At 41.5% G+C, this 17772-nt stretch overlaps 1 protein-coding gene across 1 annotated transcript; it reads right to left on the bottom strand.

Moving 5' to 3' along the window:
* On the bottom strand, positions 1-4310 carry LOC307075160 (E3 SUMO-protein ligase ZBED1-like; the record flags this gene model as incomplete). Its single annotated transcript, XM_079735663.1, has 7 exons — positions 1-474; positions 657-843; positions 993-1500; positions 2344-2832; positions 3534-3643; positions 3774-3942; positions 4295-4310. The coding sequence occupies 7 exons, from the start codon at positions 4308-4310 to the stop codon at positions 1-3; spliced, it is 1953 nt and encodes a 650-aa protein (XP_079591789.1).
* Positions 4311-17772: the final 13462 nt, after the last annotated feature.

Raw genomic sequence — 17772 nt, 5'->3', positions numbered from 1 at the left:
CTATTTCTTCTTCTTCCACCAGTCACTCAGGCAGACCAGCTTGTTCACAGTTTCTGGTGACAATTTAGATCTCTTCTTCTGCACAATATGGCCTGCTAAAGAAAAAAGTCTCTCGCATGGGACAGTTGTGGCAGGAGTCCCCAAGTATTTACGGGCAATGTGGGCAATCTTACCATAGACAGCATTGTGCTCCGACCACCACTTCAGTGGACACTGATCTAAGCTGGCACTGGGCTCTACCTTGTACCTCTCCACAGTATTGTCTTCTGGTGTCTCCTGATCTGATTCTGAGTCTGATCCCATGACTAGCAGGGCTGTTTTCTTCTTGGGTGGCTCAGGGTTCTCCTCCCCGAGTGGCTGCAGAGCAGGTTCTTCTCCCTTCACCAACTCCCTTAGCTTTGCCCACACTGGCTCCCTCTCTGCTCTGGGCAAGCACTTGAGGTCCTTAAATCGTGGATCTAAAGCAGTCGCCACCTTTGATGAACAAAAAATGAACCAAAAAATAATAATTATTGATTGACGAAAATTTCACTTTCCAAATCCAACCTCCATATTTCTTCATGACTCATTAATCTATCTATACATCGACCGATCTACTGGCTTAACAGTTTCTAATGATCAAACAATGCAGTTATCTTCTGGTCAGTCTGACATACCTTAAGCCATTCCAGGTTTATTTTCTCCCTCCGCTGGTTGAGGTCCGTGGTGAAGGCAGCCTTGAATCGCACAATATAGGCAGGATCATCATCTGAGATCTTCATCGCATGCTGGAGGTGGCACAGGGCAGGTAGAACCATAGAGCACGATACATACTTATCCCCACCAAGGAGCTCAGTGATGTACCTACACAGACAGAAAGACAGACAGACACAGAGCAATAATTAATTAATGACTAATTCATTTAACTCAGATTACACATTTTTAAAGTTCTTAATCACAATACATTTAACTTGTATGTCAATTCATGAACACGCTATATTTGTAGACCATACCTGCATGGCTCCAGCTGTTTCTCTAGCTTTGCCAACTTCTCATATTCAGCATTTGTTGGGAGGGCCAGATTGTGCTTCTGCTGAGACAGCGTTGTGTGCAGTGCGTCTCTGTTGCGCCTCACACGCTTGATCATCTCAAGGGTGGAATTCCACCGTGTTGGAACATCTTGCACGAGTTGCTCCTGATCTTGTCCAAGGGAGGCTTGCTGGGCATTCAGCTCGTCTGAGTTGGCCGGACTGTGTTTGAAATGTCCGACCACTTTACGGCACTTGGCCAGTGCACCATCAAAACCACCTTCCCGAAGTGACATTACAATAGCTCTCTGTACAACATGCGCAACACAGGGCACATGCTCGAATGACAGTATCCTCCCTGCTGCCACCATATTAGGAGCGCTGTCTGTTCCAATAGTGCTGATTTTGTCAGTTATCCCCCACTGATTAGCGACGTCGAGAAACTGCCTGGCACACGCTTCGGCAAAGTGACGCTCCTCTGTTTTCATCACACCTAACGGACAGACAAAGTAGATCAGAATAAGTTCACTAGTAGTAGTAAACAACTAGCAATCATCAAGAAGCAAACATAATGTTGTGGTGGTAATTCATGGTGTTGTGGTAATTAATAAGTAATTAAATTAAATAATGTAATTTAAAATTCAGTGTTGGGCAGTAGCTTCACTACTTGTAGCTAAGCTAGTTACTAACTACAAATCTCAGTAGCTTGGTGGTAGCTTCACTATTTCTTGAATCAAGTAACTTTTCAGTCTTTTCACTTCTGGCGTTATAATTGATTTACCTCGGGTGTACTGTGGAGTGGGCAAGACTGTTTTATTAGCAGGCTAGCATTGCCCGTTGACTTGCGCTAGCCTAGCATGAGCGAACTCTGCAACTAGAAGGACTGAATGAAATGTGTTGAAAATTGTCTCCAATGACAAAGAACACCAAGGCTAACTTGGGAATCAGGCCCTATGTCCAAAATTCCGAACTACCCCTTTAACTTCTTGAAGTAGCTTGGCCACTATTTCTGGGGTATTTTTGTGGCTAAACACAGCGCAGCCATTAGTATAGAGAATATCCCTGCAACATACTTGAACTTGTAGGCCTATCTTTGGAATTTTGAGACTTCTTATTAATCACAGATTCAATCCAAATTTGAACACACATTTCCTTGAAATTTGGTTCAACTTAAACATGTATGTTGAAATTGAATGAACTACTTTTGCTGTGTAACTTAGCTTGTTCGCCTACATTTGCCTGGGTGGTAGCTTTTGTGTAGTGAAGCTTTATTTATGGTAGAGTAACTGATAGCTAAGCTTGCCCAACACTGTTAAAATTACATAACGTAGCCTACCTAGAGCGAAGGAGATGAGTTCCCAGCTGGCATCGATGAGGTGTACAGTAACGCCGAGGTAGTTATCGTTATTGACAGATGTCCAATGGTCCCCAGTCAGTGCTACACACGTCGCCTCTACCATCTTCTCATCTTTTGCGGCTTTCTCTGAGGCGTGCTGGTCATTTATTCTTCTCATGATAGTTCGCCTTGCAGGTAGTTTGTAAGATGGGTCACCTGTGGCCGCCTGGAGAACAAGCTCGAGCCCATCATCTTCAACCACGCTGATGGGCCGGCAGCTGGTCGCGATCCACTGAGCGAGGAGATTCGTTAGATTGTCTGATAAAGCTGTGCTGACGGGCTTGCCTCGGTTGCACTCAAACATAGTAGTTTGACGAACACGACTCTTCCCCTGCGCTACAGCACTGCTTGGCTTGGCAAGTTCCGCATTAGCTAAGGGGTGCTTTGCGTTTAGGTGGTACTTGAGACTGGAAGAACTCCTACAGTAAACTAATTCCGCATTGCACAAGGTGCAAACAACCTTAGTTTTGTCAAGGTTTCCATTGGGAAGCTTCTTAAAAATAAACTTTCCCTTTAGCAAACACGGCGGCTTCATAGCTGCATCCATGTCAGCACGTCACGTTTGATGTGGTAATTTGACAGTAGGCATACACTGGTTCGAAGTCTGACTCGTTCTCGCCCCCTACAGTGCAATTCGCCTGGTTTTCACCCAACTTTGAGAATAGATTAACGGCGATATTTTTTTTATCGCCGATAAAGAGTCTCGCGTTAACGCAGCCATTAACGCCGATAACGGCCCACCACTGATATATATACATATAGTGGTAACCCGCTTCCCAATGTGCCAGGTTCCAGGTACGAATCACACGTGAAAGAGGGTTAAGCCGCGCTCTGCATTTATTGCAATGATCTCCGACAGGGAACACAATCACTATCTATAGGGTCTCCGTGAGTCTCTAGTCGATCGTGGTCTCGAGCGCTTCCTTCCTCCCCTCGCTCCCGTTCTGGTGCTCCTTTTAAGATGGCTCCCGGGCCTTTTCCCCTCTCCGGCCAGGTGTCCCCTGTCTCGCTGATTGGGGGGAGAGAAGTGATGCTCTCTATCGCCAGTTAGTGTGTGGCGGCGGTATACGTCGTCCACCACTGATCCTCGGACCCGCCCGGGCTGAGGTTTAAGGGGCGGGAAGCCACACTTCTCCACCGCTTGCTCAGGCCTCGGGTAGACGGGGAACCCGCCCAGGCAGGTATCCCGACGTGACAGGGCATCGGCAATGGCGTGATCCCTGCCCGGTCGGTGGTCCACCTTAAAGCGGAAGTCATGGAGGGCCAGGAACCATCACGTCACCCGGGCGTTGGTGTCTTTGGCGCCGGCCATCCACTTCAGGGGGGCGTGGTCGGTGACCAGGGTAAACTCCCTCCCTAGGAGATAATACCTGAGTTTATCCAGGCTCCACTTGATGGCCAGGGCCTCCTTCTCTACCGTCGAGTAGTTCCGCTCGTTCGGTAGTAGCTTTCGGCTGATGTACGTGATGGGGTGTTCCTCTCCGGCCCGGACCTGGGACAGGACTCCCCCCAGCCACACCTCCGAAGCGTCCATGTGCACTACCAGGGGGGAAGCAATGTCGGGGGCTATGAGCACCGGCTACGAGCATAGGGCCTCGCGGAGCGTCCCAAAGGCCTGTTTGCCTGCCTCGGACCATGTGATCCGATCCGGCAGGGCCTTCCGGGTCAAGTCGTTCAGTGGCTGGCCAGCGTGGCAAACCCGGGTATAAACCACTGGCAATACCCGACTAGTCCTAAAAACGTCTTCACCTGCTTCTTGGTGCGGGGTTGGGGCCAGTCCCGGATGGCAGCCCCCTTGCTCTCCTGTGGCCGGACGGGTCCCCGCCCTACCTGGTACCCCAGGTACGCGTCTCCTCCAGCCCGAGACGACACTTGGCCGGGTTGGCGGTACCGTCCGGGTTCTGCATGCCGGATTGGTGGGTAGTCTACCTTGTGGTTGTGATGGGGTTCTTCACAATGCCTGCATTCTCCAATATATGTGGTAACCGCTCCTCGATGTCTTGGGGTTCAAAGAACATACCACACTTCAAAGTCGGGGGTTAATCCACACTCTGCATTTATTACAATGATCCATCATCAAAGGGAACAAATGCACTCTACATAGGGTCTCCGTGAGCCTTTATTCGGTTGGGGTCTCGAGTGTTTCCCCCGTGCCGCTCGCTCCCCTTCTGCCGTTCTGGTGCTCCTCTTAAGATGGCTTCTGGTCCTCTAACTCCCTCCGGCCAGGTGTCCCCTATCTCGCTGATTGGGGGGAGAGAAGTGATGCTCTCTGTTGCCGATTAGTGGGTGGCGGCGGTATACGCCGTCCACCACTGATCCTCGGACCCGCCCGGGCCGAGGTTTAAGGGGCGGGATGCCACAATATGCATCATCATCGCTTGACATTGTTGAAATATAATCATTGTCTTAATCTCAAAATGTGTTGCGTTCGGCTCGGCTTGCACTCAAATTTGTTCAGTGCCCTCAACATGGCAACCCGCGTGAGTTTGGGGTCTGGGGAGGGAGGAGCGGGCAGAGACAACTTTCTCTAATTTTGTGAATTTGGACTAAGCTACCCATTTTATAAGCTTGTTTTAGAGATGACATAATGTAGCTTTAAGTAATCATAGCAAGATAACAAAAAAAATACTGGTTCAAAGGATCAAAAATGTGAGCTCTATTGACATTGTTATTGGTTTGCATGCTTCTTTTTTTACAAAGTTACAAAGTCCCAAAAGCAAATTGAATTGAATATTCTGCAATTATTCAACAAATTTCAACAAAGTAATAAATTAATAATGATACACATTCCCCAGGTGCTTCAAACCCTTGTCCTGTGTTTTAACACAACTTGTGGATGGGCGCATTTTATTTATGAGAAACCTTGTAGTTCCAAAGTTGCATAATGCAAGTTTAAGGTTTCTGTCAGTGCCTACGTATGTATATAGATATTGTTTGATATATTTTGGGCCTAGTGTGAGCAAAAGAGATTGATTTAGATGAAAAAAGTAACAACTTAGCACTTTTTTCCATATCTTGACTCTGTACCAACTCCAGCCGCTAAAGACCCCAGAGTTGATCAAACAACACCTGACTCAAGAAATAGAACACAGGGAATCAGGTTCCAGAACCGCTTCTCCCAGTTGCTACTTTTAACCTCCATAACTTCTTAGTGTTTGGTTTTTTAACTTCATTCATGTGAGAACCATCCATGGTAAGAAGTTATAGCTGTACTGACACGAGTGAATTCAGACAATCGCTTGGTCAAAACAGAATCCCGCAGGGGCATCAGCTTTCTTTATTGTGGAACCGAGGCAGATGGAGCAATGTCAAACTGTCTCTTTCAGGATGAAGATGGTCTGTGTTCCACGACACTGGATATCCCTCTACCTTCACAGAGACCTAAAATGTTGCGAGTCCAACCCTCAGAACTCTGCACCTACTCAGACATCAATACTAAGTGGATGTGAGGAAGGCTCAGCTCCGAAAGACAACCCAATGTTTTTTGTTGGCCAGTCCACACCTCAATGAAAAAAGGATTGAACACGCTAACAATAAACTGATGAGAATCAAACAGGAAAACCACGATAGCATCCTGTAGCTGAACAACGCAAACCACTGGTCTCATGTTGTAGTCATAGCAATGTGATCTTGATTGGGAAGTTTTATTAAATTGTCCATCAGGTAATATGTTTTCTTTCTCAGGATTTTATCTATTTATTTATGAACACACAGTATATATTTATATATGTTGCGATTGAGATATAATCGATCCCAAAGTTATTTCTTAGGAGAGTATTAGTCTGACATTGATGGACTCAATAGGAGGCATATGACCTAAAAAATAAATATATTTAACTGTATCTGTATCTCTGTAATGTACCTCTAAAAGATTAACCCATTATTTTTACTGACTCTAATTAAGAAGGAAAGCGAGTATTAAAAAAACCCTGCAATTTAATACACTTTGGACTTTATTTCATTCAAAAACAAAAGTACAAGACTGGCTACTTTTGGGTATGCAATGAAATACAAATGCATGTTTAAATTTTGTTGGTCAAATATGCTGTGCAATAATTGCATTAATGTCGTGCACTAAGGAGAAGAACAACAAGTTAATTTCAATATATACAAAGATGTGTGTGTGTGCATGCTTCCGTGTTTGTTTGTGTGACTTTGTGGTTTTATGCGGGTGTGACGTGAGTGGGCTGTGTGTGTTGTGGTGGGGGGAACCATAAACAATACGCCTCTCAAACCCCACTCATACTGCAAGCGAAGAAGCTGTGAGATTCTTTGTGTTGTGGAGTTTCCAACACAGCATAAAACACACGGCTGTAGTTTTCATCCTGCGTGTGAGAGACAGACACAACGTGAAATTTGGACAGTACAACTACTGAGCACACTTCTTAATAAAACAGGGTGTTAACATCATTTAATGTAAGAGGTGTAATATCAGATACCTCATGTTGCGGTGTTAAAGGTCTGGTTTCCTGAGGGACACCTGGGTGTTTTCCAGCACAAACTGAAACAGAAATTGAGTTAGAATAAAAGAGACAGCTCAATCAAATGAAGTGCAGGAAGACTTCCAGTGAATAAAAGCACATGATATCCTACCCATGTGACTGCAGAGGAAGTAGAGGAACAAAGAGAGGAGAGCAGAGGAGGGACACAGGGTGACCAGCAGCATCCAGCACTGTCCACAGTCTGGAGCAGCAGGGTCTCCAGCACCGGCATCTAAAGGGATATCTAAGGAAATATAATGTTGTTTAAATTCAGCGGTGCTAGTTCTTACCTTTTTACAATCTTGGTTCATAGAAGTTAAGTTTGTTCGACCATTGTCCAGGATATAACTCCTGAATGCTCCTGCCCACTAGGTGACTATTAAAGTTGGGAAGGACTTTGGCAGTACACACTATATGACTGGTCTTGACTCTCAGTGGTGGTCTACGCTATCAGGTCAATTGTTTCCTCCCATTGTCTGTTCCCACCGTCATCACCGATTTCAGTCTCAGTCCCCTCTACAGGACGCAGTCAGGCCCATAATACTAAACTGGTTTGAAAAAGACTTTGCCCTCCTAACCCTAAGGGGGGCAGCACATTTACGTGTCTCTAGACCCCGCACACTAAACAACCATCAGAGCCGACCTCAGCCCTGGTCGCCCCCCCCTCTCCCCGTCGGTGAATTCATTATCGTGGGTGAGTCGCCTCGTGGGAAAGGGCCTAAAGCTTTGGCTGAAGGATGCTGGCTGATTCATTTTGATGTTTTCATGAATTAATAAATTTAAATATTGGATATAATAGAGGAGCATTTTAATTAATTAAACAGGTAATGACTCAATACGCTCTCTAGCCTCTACAATTGTCCTGAACTTTATCTTAAAGTGCAGGATACTCGTAGGGATTGTAAATGTAATTGTAATGGTAGAGTTTGTAGTGGCACAAATGTCTCCAATCAGCACATCCTGCCCATCTTTAAAAAGTGCATGACTTGGAACACATTTGCATATTATCCCGACGTATGATAATAATTTCAATTCATATTAATTAATTTGACCACAAAAAAAGTCAACTTACCTAACAAAATCCTTGTGATTATTTTGCCATATGTGTAGGTATAATTTTCCTTGTTTCCTTTTTTCCCATTCAGTTTTTCAGTTCCACAGTAGTAGAGACCAAGGTGAGAATCAGTAATGTTCTTAATCAGTAAATTGTATGAATTTGACGAATCATTCCTCTTCATAAATAAATGGTAGAAATTTCTTCCATTCTTGCCATAATCAAAAATGCCATTATTTCTGTCCTTCCAATTCAGAGATAGTGTGGGCTGATTTTCATGAGAACAGTTCCTGTACCAAACAAGATTTACATTAGGTGTGAGTTTACAGTCACAGTATAGAGTAACACTTTCTCCTGGTCTCACGGTCAGCTCCACTACTGGGTTAGAGAGTACGTCCTGACAGGACACAACAGCACCTGAACAAAAAATATTTTCAATTAGTATTAAGATCAAATGTGCAGCAACATGGAGCAACATATGATGATATATAAATGTGATTTTAAAACAGCAAATACCAACCAGTCATTACACAGGACATCATATACAACTAATGTTTATTGAAGTAGAAATTTTAACATAAATATTTTACCCAAGATAACGGAAAGAAAGACATATTTCCAGCTCATCATGGTGATCTGTGGAGGAGTAAAGACATTTGATACTTTCATCACACCCATTTGACTGAAGGCGGAAGGATTGAAAATGACTTGTGATTGGTTGGCCTTGTGGAAAATGTTGCGGTTATTTCTATCTGCGTATCAGGCGAGGTGATAGGACCTGAGTTTCATTACGTTTCCATATTAGATTAAACTAAATTTTTGTTGTCATGGATGTACACACACAATTTCAGTTGGCATCAAACAAGATGGAGCAAACTTGTTCTGAATACCTTCTACTTTAATAAATGCTTCTTATATTTTATATTACAATACAAATACAAATAAAATATGGCAGAAAACATGTCAACATTTTTGTTTGGTAATTATTCAACGATAGTTTTTCTAGCATTAAGTTTTCTTAATCACCAATGATACAGAAATCTTGTTTTAGTATTAATTTAATTAATTTTTTCCTGCAAACCATCTTACAAACCATGTTTTCACATATTAATAGCATTTGGCGGCATCACAGGGAATCAAACCTAGTTTTGGCAAGGTGAAAACCTGGGATAAATAAGTGGCTCATGAACTGGCTGACACATTGCAGTAAAACATGGATCCTAAGTGTCATACATTCTTAAAATAAATTAAGGCTTTTGTAAATTCAGAGGAATCCTTTGTCCATGGATAGTTTTATCTCATTTTCATCTCTCCTATGTGGTTCAACTGAGTGTGGATATGAACTCATTTTTCTTCTTCTGTTCTTATTCATCTGTCAGTGTGCATACACTTCACTTTGTGTTCATACGTGTGTGTGTGTGTGTGTGTGTGTGTGTGTGTGTGTGTGTGTGTGTGTGTGTGTGTGTGTGTGTGTGTGTGTGTGTGTGTGTGTGTGTGTGTGTGTGTATTTTTTGATGGTTGTATATTTTCAGCCTGTTTATAGGAAGCACTGCTGGTTGGACGGCGTGCAGATACCACAACTTCCGCTGGCTGACATTGATGGTAGAGTTTCATTTTGGGGTTTCTGGGTAAACGCCTCTAGAAGCATGCAACAACAAACAACACAAGCTCTGATAGTCTTTCTTATGCTTCAACTGTCAAGTGCTTTTCAATTACGACTTAGTATGCTCCTCAACTGGGCTCGCAGAGTGACAACATACAAGTGCAAAAGACAAAGAGCAATTACTGAATCCATTTCCCTTTTTGGAGATGATCGCCAGTCGCCTTAAACCTACCCAGGTCCCGGGCTCAAAACTTAGCCATTAATGTTCAACATTAATGCTGTCTCTAGTTTATTAAGTTTTGAAACTAGCTTAGCAGCTTCACGTTTGTTTTTTGTTTTTTTTCATCACAGTCAGATGCTATTTTGCCCAAAGTATCTCTTATTACCTGTAATTGTCATTAGGAGCTTTTGTGGGGTCGGCCCTACAACTCCATCTAGTGCTGAACAGGATTTTAGAGTCTGGCGAATGAAATTGGCGCTGTTATGAATATTGTGTTCCAGCAGAGGGTTGAAGAGCTGGTAAATGTATACAGAGACTATAGACATTTTAAAAAAGAGTCAACCTCCTCACAGCAATTATCGATGCTTTAAACAAGTTTTAACGAATGTTTTGCACAGATTGATGGATTTATTAGGATAAACATAACCTGAAAACATGTCTATATAATTATGAACATCTGTATCACACTTTTCTTCTGCTGAGTCAAATAAGACTATGAAAGAGATTATTTAAAATAAACTGCCATACAACACTATTGGACTTTATTTATATATTCTTAAAACGCTATTCTTTTCCCCAAATGTTTTTTATGAAAGTAATCATACCACAGGTGTATATTAGCCCTACATATTATAATTATTTTCAATAGTAAAAATCGTTCTTGGAGATTTTTCTTTACTTACAATTTCAGTTATTATTATCTTTTCCTTTGATTTATCCTTGATTTTACCAGGATATTCACATTGAGACACTAGTCTCTTTTACAAGTGAGCCCTGGCAAAGAATGGCAGCATGTAGCTAAAAGGCACATAAAAATAGAGAAAAACACAACATAAAAACAAAAACACTATTAACATAACAGGAAACATATGCAAGCTATAAAAGACAACCTAGACACATTCACATTTCTAAGGTAAAGTTTTTTATCAGTTTTTTGTTGTGCGTTTCAAGTTGAGGGGGCATTGTAACTGTAGGGCGTCTTACCAAGTTCAGGGCGAACAGTAGGCACATTAAAAAGTATGGTATTGCTAGACCTGAGGTTATATTTATTGTTTGTTGCAAATGAGAACCACGATAAATATGATGGTAATAATCCAATAGCTGCTTTGTAAATTTAAATTAACCAATTTCGTTGTCTGCGTATTGATAGTGGCATCCAACCAAATAAACTGTACAAGTTGCAGCTTTTGTTATGAATCGTAATGCTAAATGATAGAAAGAGTCTAGAGAACGCAATACAGACTTTGAAGCATGCATATAAAGAGTGTCACCATAATCCAGAACAGAAAAAAAGGTGGCTGCAACAAGTTATTTTCTAGTTTTTAAATTAAAACAAGCATTATTTCTAAAATAGAAGCCTAGCTTGACTCTAAGTTTCTTTACCAAATGTGTTACATGAGGAATAAATGAAAGATTTCCGTCCAATAAAAAACCCAAGTATGTGTAGCATGACACCTTCTTTATTTCTTGCGCCTTTGAGGTTATAATTTAAGGTAACGATTTTACTTTGGACTGAGAATCTGTGCAGCATGTATTTGTTTTGTTTTTTAATTGTGCACCAACTTTAACCTCAGTACATTTTCTTGTAGAGCTGTGAAAGCCTCCTGCAGTTTTACTAACGACTCACATGGAGAGGGGGCAGTGCAATAGATAACGGTGTCATCTGCATAGAGGCGTACATTAGCATTTACATGTTTGCAAATGTCATTTAAGTTAATGGTAAACAACAGTGGCCCTAGAATGGAGCCTTGTGGAACTCCAATTTTTTATTTGAGCCATCCCTGATGTAATACCATCACATGTAACACATTGAAATCTAGTTGTAAGATAGTTCTTGAACCAACCAATAGCATTTGTGGACACCCCAATTGTACCCAGACACTTTAACAAAAGCCTAAAAACAATACTGCACATGAGTTTTTGCAATCAATAGCCGTAACAATGTCATCAATTACTTCTTGAAACCCGACTAAAAAGGGGTGAGGATACTGTTGCAAGATAAAAACTCTTTTAATTGATCGCTGACTAATGCCTTCAATATCTTAGCTAATGCTGATGCTGTTTAGATAAGGGGTATAATTGTCCAATAATGTGGGGTCCCCACTTTAAAAAAGAGGTGTTACATTAGCGGTCTTCCAGGATTAAGGAATAATGTTTTGTTCCAAGGACTAATTAAAAATGTGAGTGAGTGGCTTATCAATAATATCAGCTACAAGTTTCAGGAGAGATGGATCAAGCCGTTCCTGTCCAGCCGACTTTCTACATATGTTGCAATATTAACAGAAACATTTCCCTCGTAAATAGCTTAAAACAGAAAGTGTTAATATTTCCAAAATTAGGGGACTGTGTGCCTAAGGGTTGATTTGTTATTGACCTGAAAATGTCACAACTTCAGCAAGGCTTTAGTTTTTCATTTGTCTGTTTCCTGTTTTGCTACACTAACTCATGTTATTTCAGACTCTGCCACTCCCTCCTGCTCTGCATTACCTGCTGTTTTCATTCACCTGGCCTGCCCCACCCCCATACTCACCTGCTCCTCATCAGCTAATCAGCCCCTCAGTATATGTACCGGTCCATTTCCCTCAGTCCTCTGCCAGATTGTCTAGTGTGTTTACCTAGCTCTCCCGCGTTTCTATTGGATTGACCTGCCTGTTTGGACTTTGGACCTTCCCTGTTGCCTGCTCTTACTGGATTTGTTTGCTACACGGATTGACTACCTGGTTTGACCTCTGCTTGGAATAAACACTGTTTCTTCACATGAACTGTTTCTCTTGTCGTGCTATTGGGTTCTCGTCTGCCATTTGGTGAAACCTGACAGTAATGGTGGCCAGCAGAAAGAAAGTGATAATTAAAGGAGTCCTCTATCTCATTTTTATCTGCCATTTGTATAGAATCAACACAAATTTGCTTAGGTAAACTCGATGATGAGGAGTTAGATTTGAAAGATTTAACAGTTTTCCAAATTGTAGCTAGACTATGCACATTTCTGGTTGTCTCATCTAAATAAAATTGCGAATTAGCTTTACGTATCTGTGCTGTGCATTTGTTTCTTAAAGTTCCCATGGCATGCTACTTTAAGGATGCTTTAATATAGATATTAGTGGGCCCCTAACACAGTATTTGAAGACGTTCCCGAAATTCAGCAGTGGTGCAGAATTACAGCCACTACGAGCCTGTCACACATTGAGCTTTCCCCAAATGCCCTGTTTCGGTGTCTGTAGCTTTAATGCAAATGATTAGGAGAGAGGTGGGTAAAGGATGAGGGTGGGGGTGTGGTCCTGAGCAGCTTGCGGCCACAGTACCATGTGATCTGTGTACAGTGGATGAATCGCAAGGGCGAGGCGCAGACAGCCTTTGGCAGTGTTCTGTAAATATTCTACAACACTCCAGGTGCTCCAGCGGGAGTCCTGGAGCTCTATATCTAAACAATATCATATAATACATAGATATCCATATCATATACATATTATCATGGCAAAAAGCTGTGTGCGCCTCCAGACGAAATTATGAATCACAAACGACTGCGTCGGGTTCTCCGACATCTCTGGTTCTTCCACTTCCGCATGAATCTGAAGTAGACTGAACCGCGCGCTGACCGCTGCCCGGTGCCCGCTGTCGGGCGGTGGTGCCTCTCGGCAGTGGGCGGCGGGCAACGGGACTCAGGCGGGAGACAATCCCTTTCTCCTCCTTGTCACAGTTCATGAACTTCAGGGAGTCAAAGCCAAAGTTCCTTTCCCCCAATTCCTCCTCAACAATGGCTGAGATAACCCCCACTGCGAGTCTTGTTGTGGAAATACCAGAGACGAGAGTCCAATGTGCTATGCGCCATAACACCAACAGCAGAACGGTTATCCAAATAACAAAGAAGTGTGCAACACTTGCGTTACAGTCAAGGAGCTCTATATCTAAATGATATCATATAATACAAAGATATCTATATCATATGATACATATTATCACGGCCAAAAGCTGTGTGCGCCTCCAGACGATATTATGAATCACAAACGACTGTCGGGATCTCCGGCGTCTCTGGTTCTTCCACTTCCGCATCAATCTGAAGTATACTGAACCGCGCGCCGCCTGCTGCCCGCTGCAGCCGGCGGCAGACTTATTGAGATTTTTTGGGTTTGGGCGAGTTGGAGCATTTATTACTTGTGTTCAATTAACAGAATCACAGTAAGCCTTTAAGTCATTTGCATCATCTGTTATCCAGAATCATTTCTTTGTGATTTACAATATCTGCAAGCACAGTTGAGAGTGATGATAAAGTATCTTTAAGAGTTGACGCACACCTGTGCACCTGTGCACACTGATTACTCAATGCACACCTGTTGTGCAGCCTCACCAAGCCGCAGAGTCCAACCTGACTCAGCCAGGTGAGGCTCCTTAAAACAGCCATCATCCACACACACTCCCACAGAGGGCTTCAAGGTCATAACTTCATATATTTTTCAGCTGTAGCCTTACAGGAAGTGATGCAAATAGTTGGTTTAATTGTGGTCAGAAGATTAAAAAACAATCTATTTACCTTGTTTGTATAAGGTCAGTTAAACCTCCACTGATTAACCTGAGTAGGGCCCTTGCAGAATGTCGTTGTTTTGCTTGGCAGAAAACCGCAAGGGTTATTTTACACCTTTATGAAAAAGATTCAAACCATTATCAAGTGTTCTATTAGTTTCTTCAGTGTGTAATTTTAGTCTCCATGGAAAATGCTACTATTAGTTTATAACGAAGGTGAGCAAATGAAGATAATCTTGTCATGCCACCACACTCTATGTATACCACTGTGGTGCACCTATAAATTGGAAATGGACTGAACATGCTTACAATAAATTGATGAGAAGTAGACCGGAAAACCACAACAGCATCCTGTAGCTGAAAAACACTTTGCTGCAGTCTATAGAAACTGATTTGTTACCACGAAGTAGCAAACATTGTTCTCTTGCCTTAGAGTTTAAAATGGTAAAAAAAAATAAAAATCTTGGAGAATTTGGAGCTCAAAGAAATACGATCTTGGAGAAAAAAAAGGTGGAAGAAAATACGTACACCAACATCAAACATTGTCAAAATTCCCATCACACTTACTCAAGCTAGCGTGTGCAGACAATAGAAATGACCCTCTGAATTAGAAGACCTCTTGTATTTTGCAACAGCCCTAATGAAACAAGTTAAGAAATTTCGTCAAATATCATTCAGAAATGTTCACCAACCCAAAATGTTTAAACTGGAAAAAAAAATTGGGCGGTTTTCTTAGCCTATTAATAGGAAATAAGAAATAAGATTATATTGCCACATACTATTTTCATCATTGAAAACTAAAGATATGTCAACATGAATGAAATAACTTTTCCTTTCAAGGCTTCAAGGCAAATTACAGTTTCGTACCAAGCATCGTGAGTCAGCATGGCCTTGCATCTTACACACCAACATGTCTTATGTGTTGCTCTCAAGCACACACACAAACACAAGCAAAGAAGAGGAGGTTTCGTCTGCTGCATGTGAGGAATGTCAGACACACACAGAGGCCCTGACATCGTGGCGGTCAAAACGGCGACGATGTCATGTCCCTGTCCCTCAGTACATCTCCATCTGGTAGTGAACACGGTTAGTGTTCTGGTAGCATTTTACAAGAAGGGAACATTAAATAACTATTAATAACCATAAGTGAATGCAGTTATACAAATAATTATATTGCATTAGCATAGTAGTTGAAATCTTGTTTTTGCAGGGAATTTCACTAATATCATTACAATTTAAATTCTCATTCACGGAAATCTTTTAGATAACGCTAATCTACTATTTCTTTAGTCCAACAAAACCATAAATCTTCTCTCCAGCTTTCTACGGGGACGTACATTGACAAATGCTTTCGCCCTAAAACTTAGGGCAAAAGTGCCCGTCAATGAACGTCCCAAAAACAGGCTGCAATGTGATCATTTAGGGCCTAAATGATCACATTGCAGCCTGTTTTGCGGTTGACCTTCTTGCTCAATAATGGACCAATATGATTTATTTAATTATTTTAATATAGTTAGAACCACTCTTAGAACCAAAGTGATTGCATTATTTGTTGAAAAATACAGGTTGAATAAATCCCATCATTTCCTTTAACACTATATTTAGAGATTAAAAAATGTATAAATTAAGACCTCAGTTAACATGAACACCATTAGTAAGCATGAACACAGTTAGTAAATGATTACTAGATTAGTTAACTGTTAAATAACTTTGAGTTAATTCATATTGCTGCAATAGCTGATGTTAATTGATGGTTAATTAATGGAGCCTTATTGTAAAATGTTATCTGTATTGTTGTTGTAATGAAGTTTTCTTAAAGGTATTAAAGGTATTAAAGGATATTTAAGGTGCCGCCAACATCCTACTTGTATGACAAGGAGTAGAGACTGCTAAGCAAACATTGAAACTATACGCAGAATAGCTTTGGCCAGTTCAAGATCATAACCTGATACACACAGAGGCCTTTGTACATTACCCTTTACTCAATCTCACTACATAGTAAACAAAGAACAGCAAACGATTTCTTACAATGTAGCAAATAAACATAGCCGAAAACACATTATTGGATTTATACTATTGACAAACAATATGCAAAGAGTATACGGTATTTAAAACATATGCCAAAACAAGCTTTACTTTATCACATGTTTGCACTTTCTTGAGACTGATATACAATATAATATATATATATATATATATGACTTAATATATAACTAAACTATATATTCCTCATCCTCTTGACAGCATAAAGATGAGGTCATATTGAGGAAGTAGAGCCCAGTATTTGTATTAAAAGACTTGGTCATGGTCACATCCTCTTAGTATTGATGGCTGAGTAGGTGCTGAACTCTGAGGGTTGGACCCTCTTCTTTTTAGGTCTCTGAGAACGTAGAGGGATATCCAGTGTAGCGTAACACTGGCCATCTTCATCCTGAGAGAGACATATAACCATTGATACCACTAATACATCATTACCCTACTTTACTCTCTGCTACACCATTACATCATCGACATACTGTACACTCTTATATAATCTTACGTCATCAACATAATGTACACTTTGATAAACCGTTACATCATCAACACACATCATAGCATTACATTATCAACATAATGGTTGGTTTCCCATCTCAAATCAAACTATTGAACACTGCTAAAGTGTGTCACTTGTTAGACCCTTATAAGGCGACTCTCCAGGAAGAAGCTACTTCCTGTAGAGCACTTCCCTTCCTGCGTCTAATAAGAGTATCGCTGAACATTGGGTCCATTGATATTCATTCAGCCTTCAATAAACATCTTTGTACAGGGCTCCACCATAACCTGTAAATGTACTCCATACTGTACCTTTACATCACAATATGAACTATACGTTACCTGGTTCCTGATTGATGTTGCATCTCTACTGCTGGGTGTTGTTTGAGCAACATGGAGGTCTTCATCTTAAAGAAACACAAACAGTCATTATAAGGCCACAAAACCAGCAAAGGGAGACAGTGGCTGCTTCTACGGAAGACAAAATGTAGCGACGGTGTTCTCAAGATACAGAAGATGCCAGTTAACAGAGATATATACGCTACCTTTCCTTCTGCAGCGGAGGTAGACGACCAAGGATGAGAGGAGGGAGAGGACAAGAGCAGAGGAGGGACACAGGACGGCCAGCAGCACCCAGCACTGTCTACAGTCTGGAGCAGCAGGGTCTCCAGCACCTGCACGAAAGGCATCAAATATATATATATATATATATATATATATATATATATATATTTTTATACGCCCCCGGGAGAAAAAATTGAATAGATTTCATTTAAATGAATCATTTGGAACAATTTTGAGAACCAAAATATGACATATCTTTAACTGACAAATGGCTTACAAACTGCTGGAAATGTAAAAATCGAGAATATATGAGAATGTTGGAACCATCCACCTCAATATCTTTAAGACATGTACAGCTTTGCGAAACCATGTCAAGGTGATGCATACACTTGCAACT

Source organism: Pollachius pollachius (genome assembly GCF_949987615.1).
Source record: "Pollachius pollachius genome assembly, chromosome: 4".
NCBI lineage: Eukaryota > Metazoa > Chordata > Actinopteri > Gadiformes > Gadidae > Pollachius > Pollachius pollachius.
This window is presented reverse-complemented; position numbering and strand designations above follow the sequence as displayed.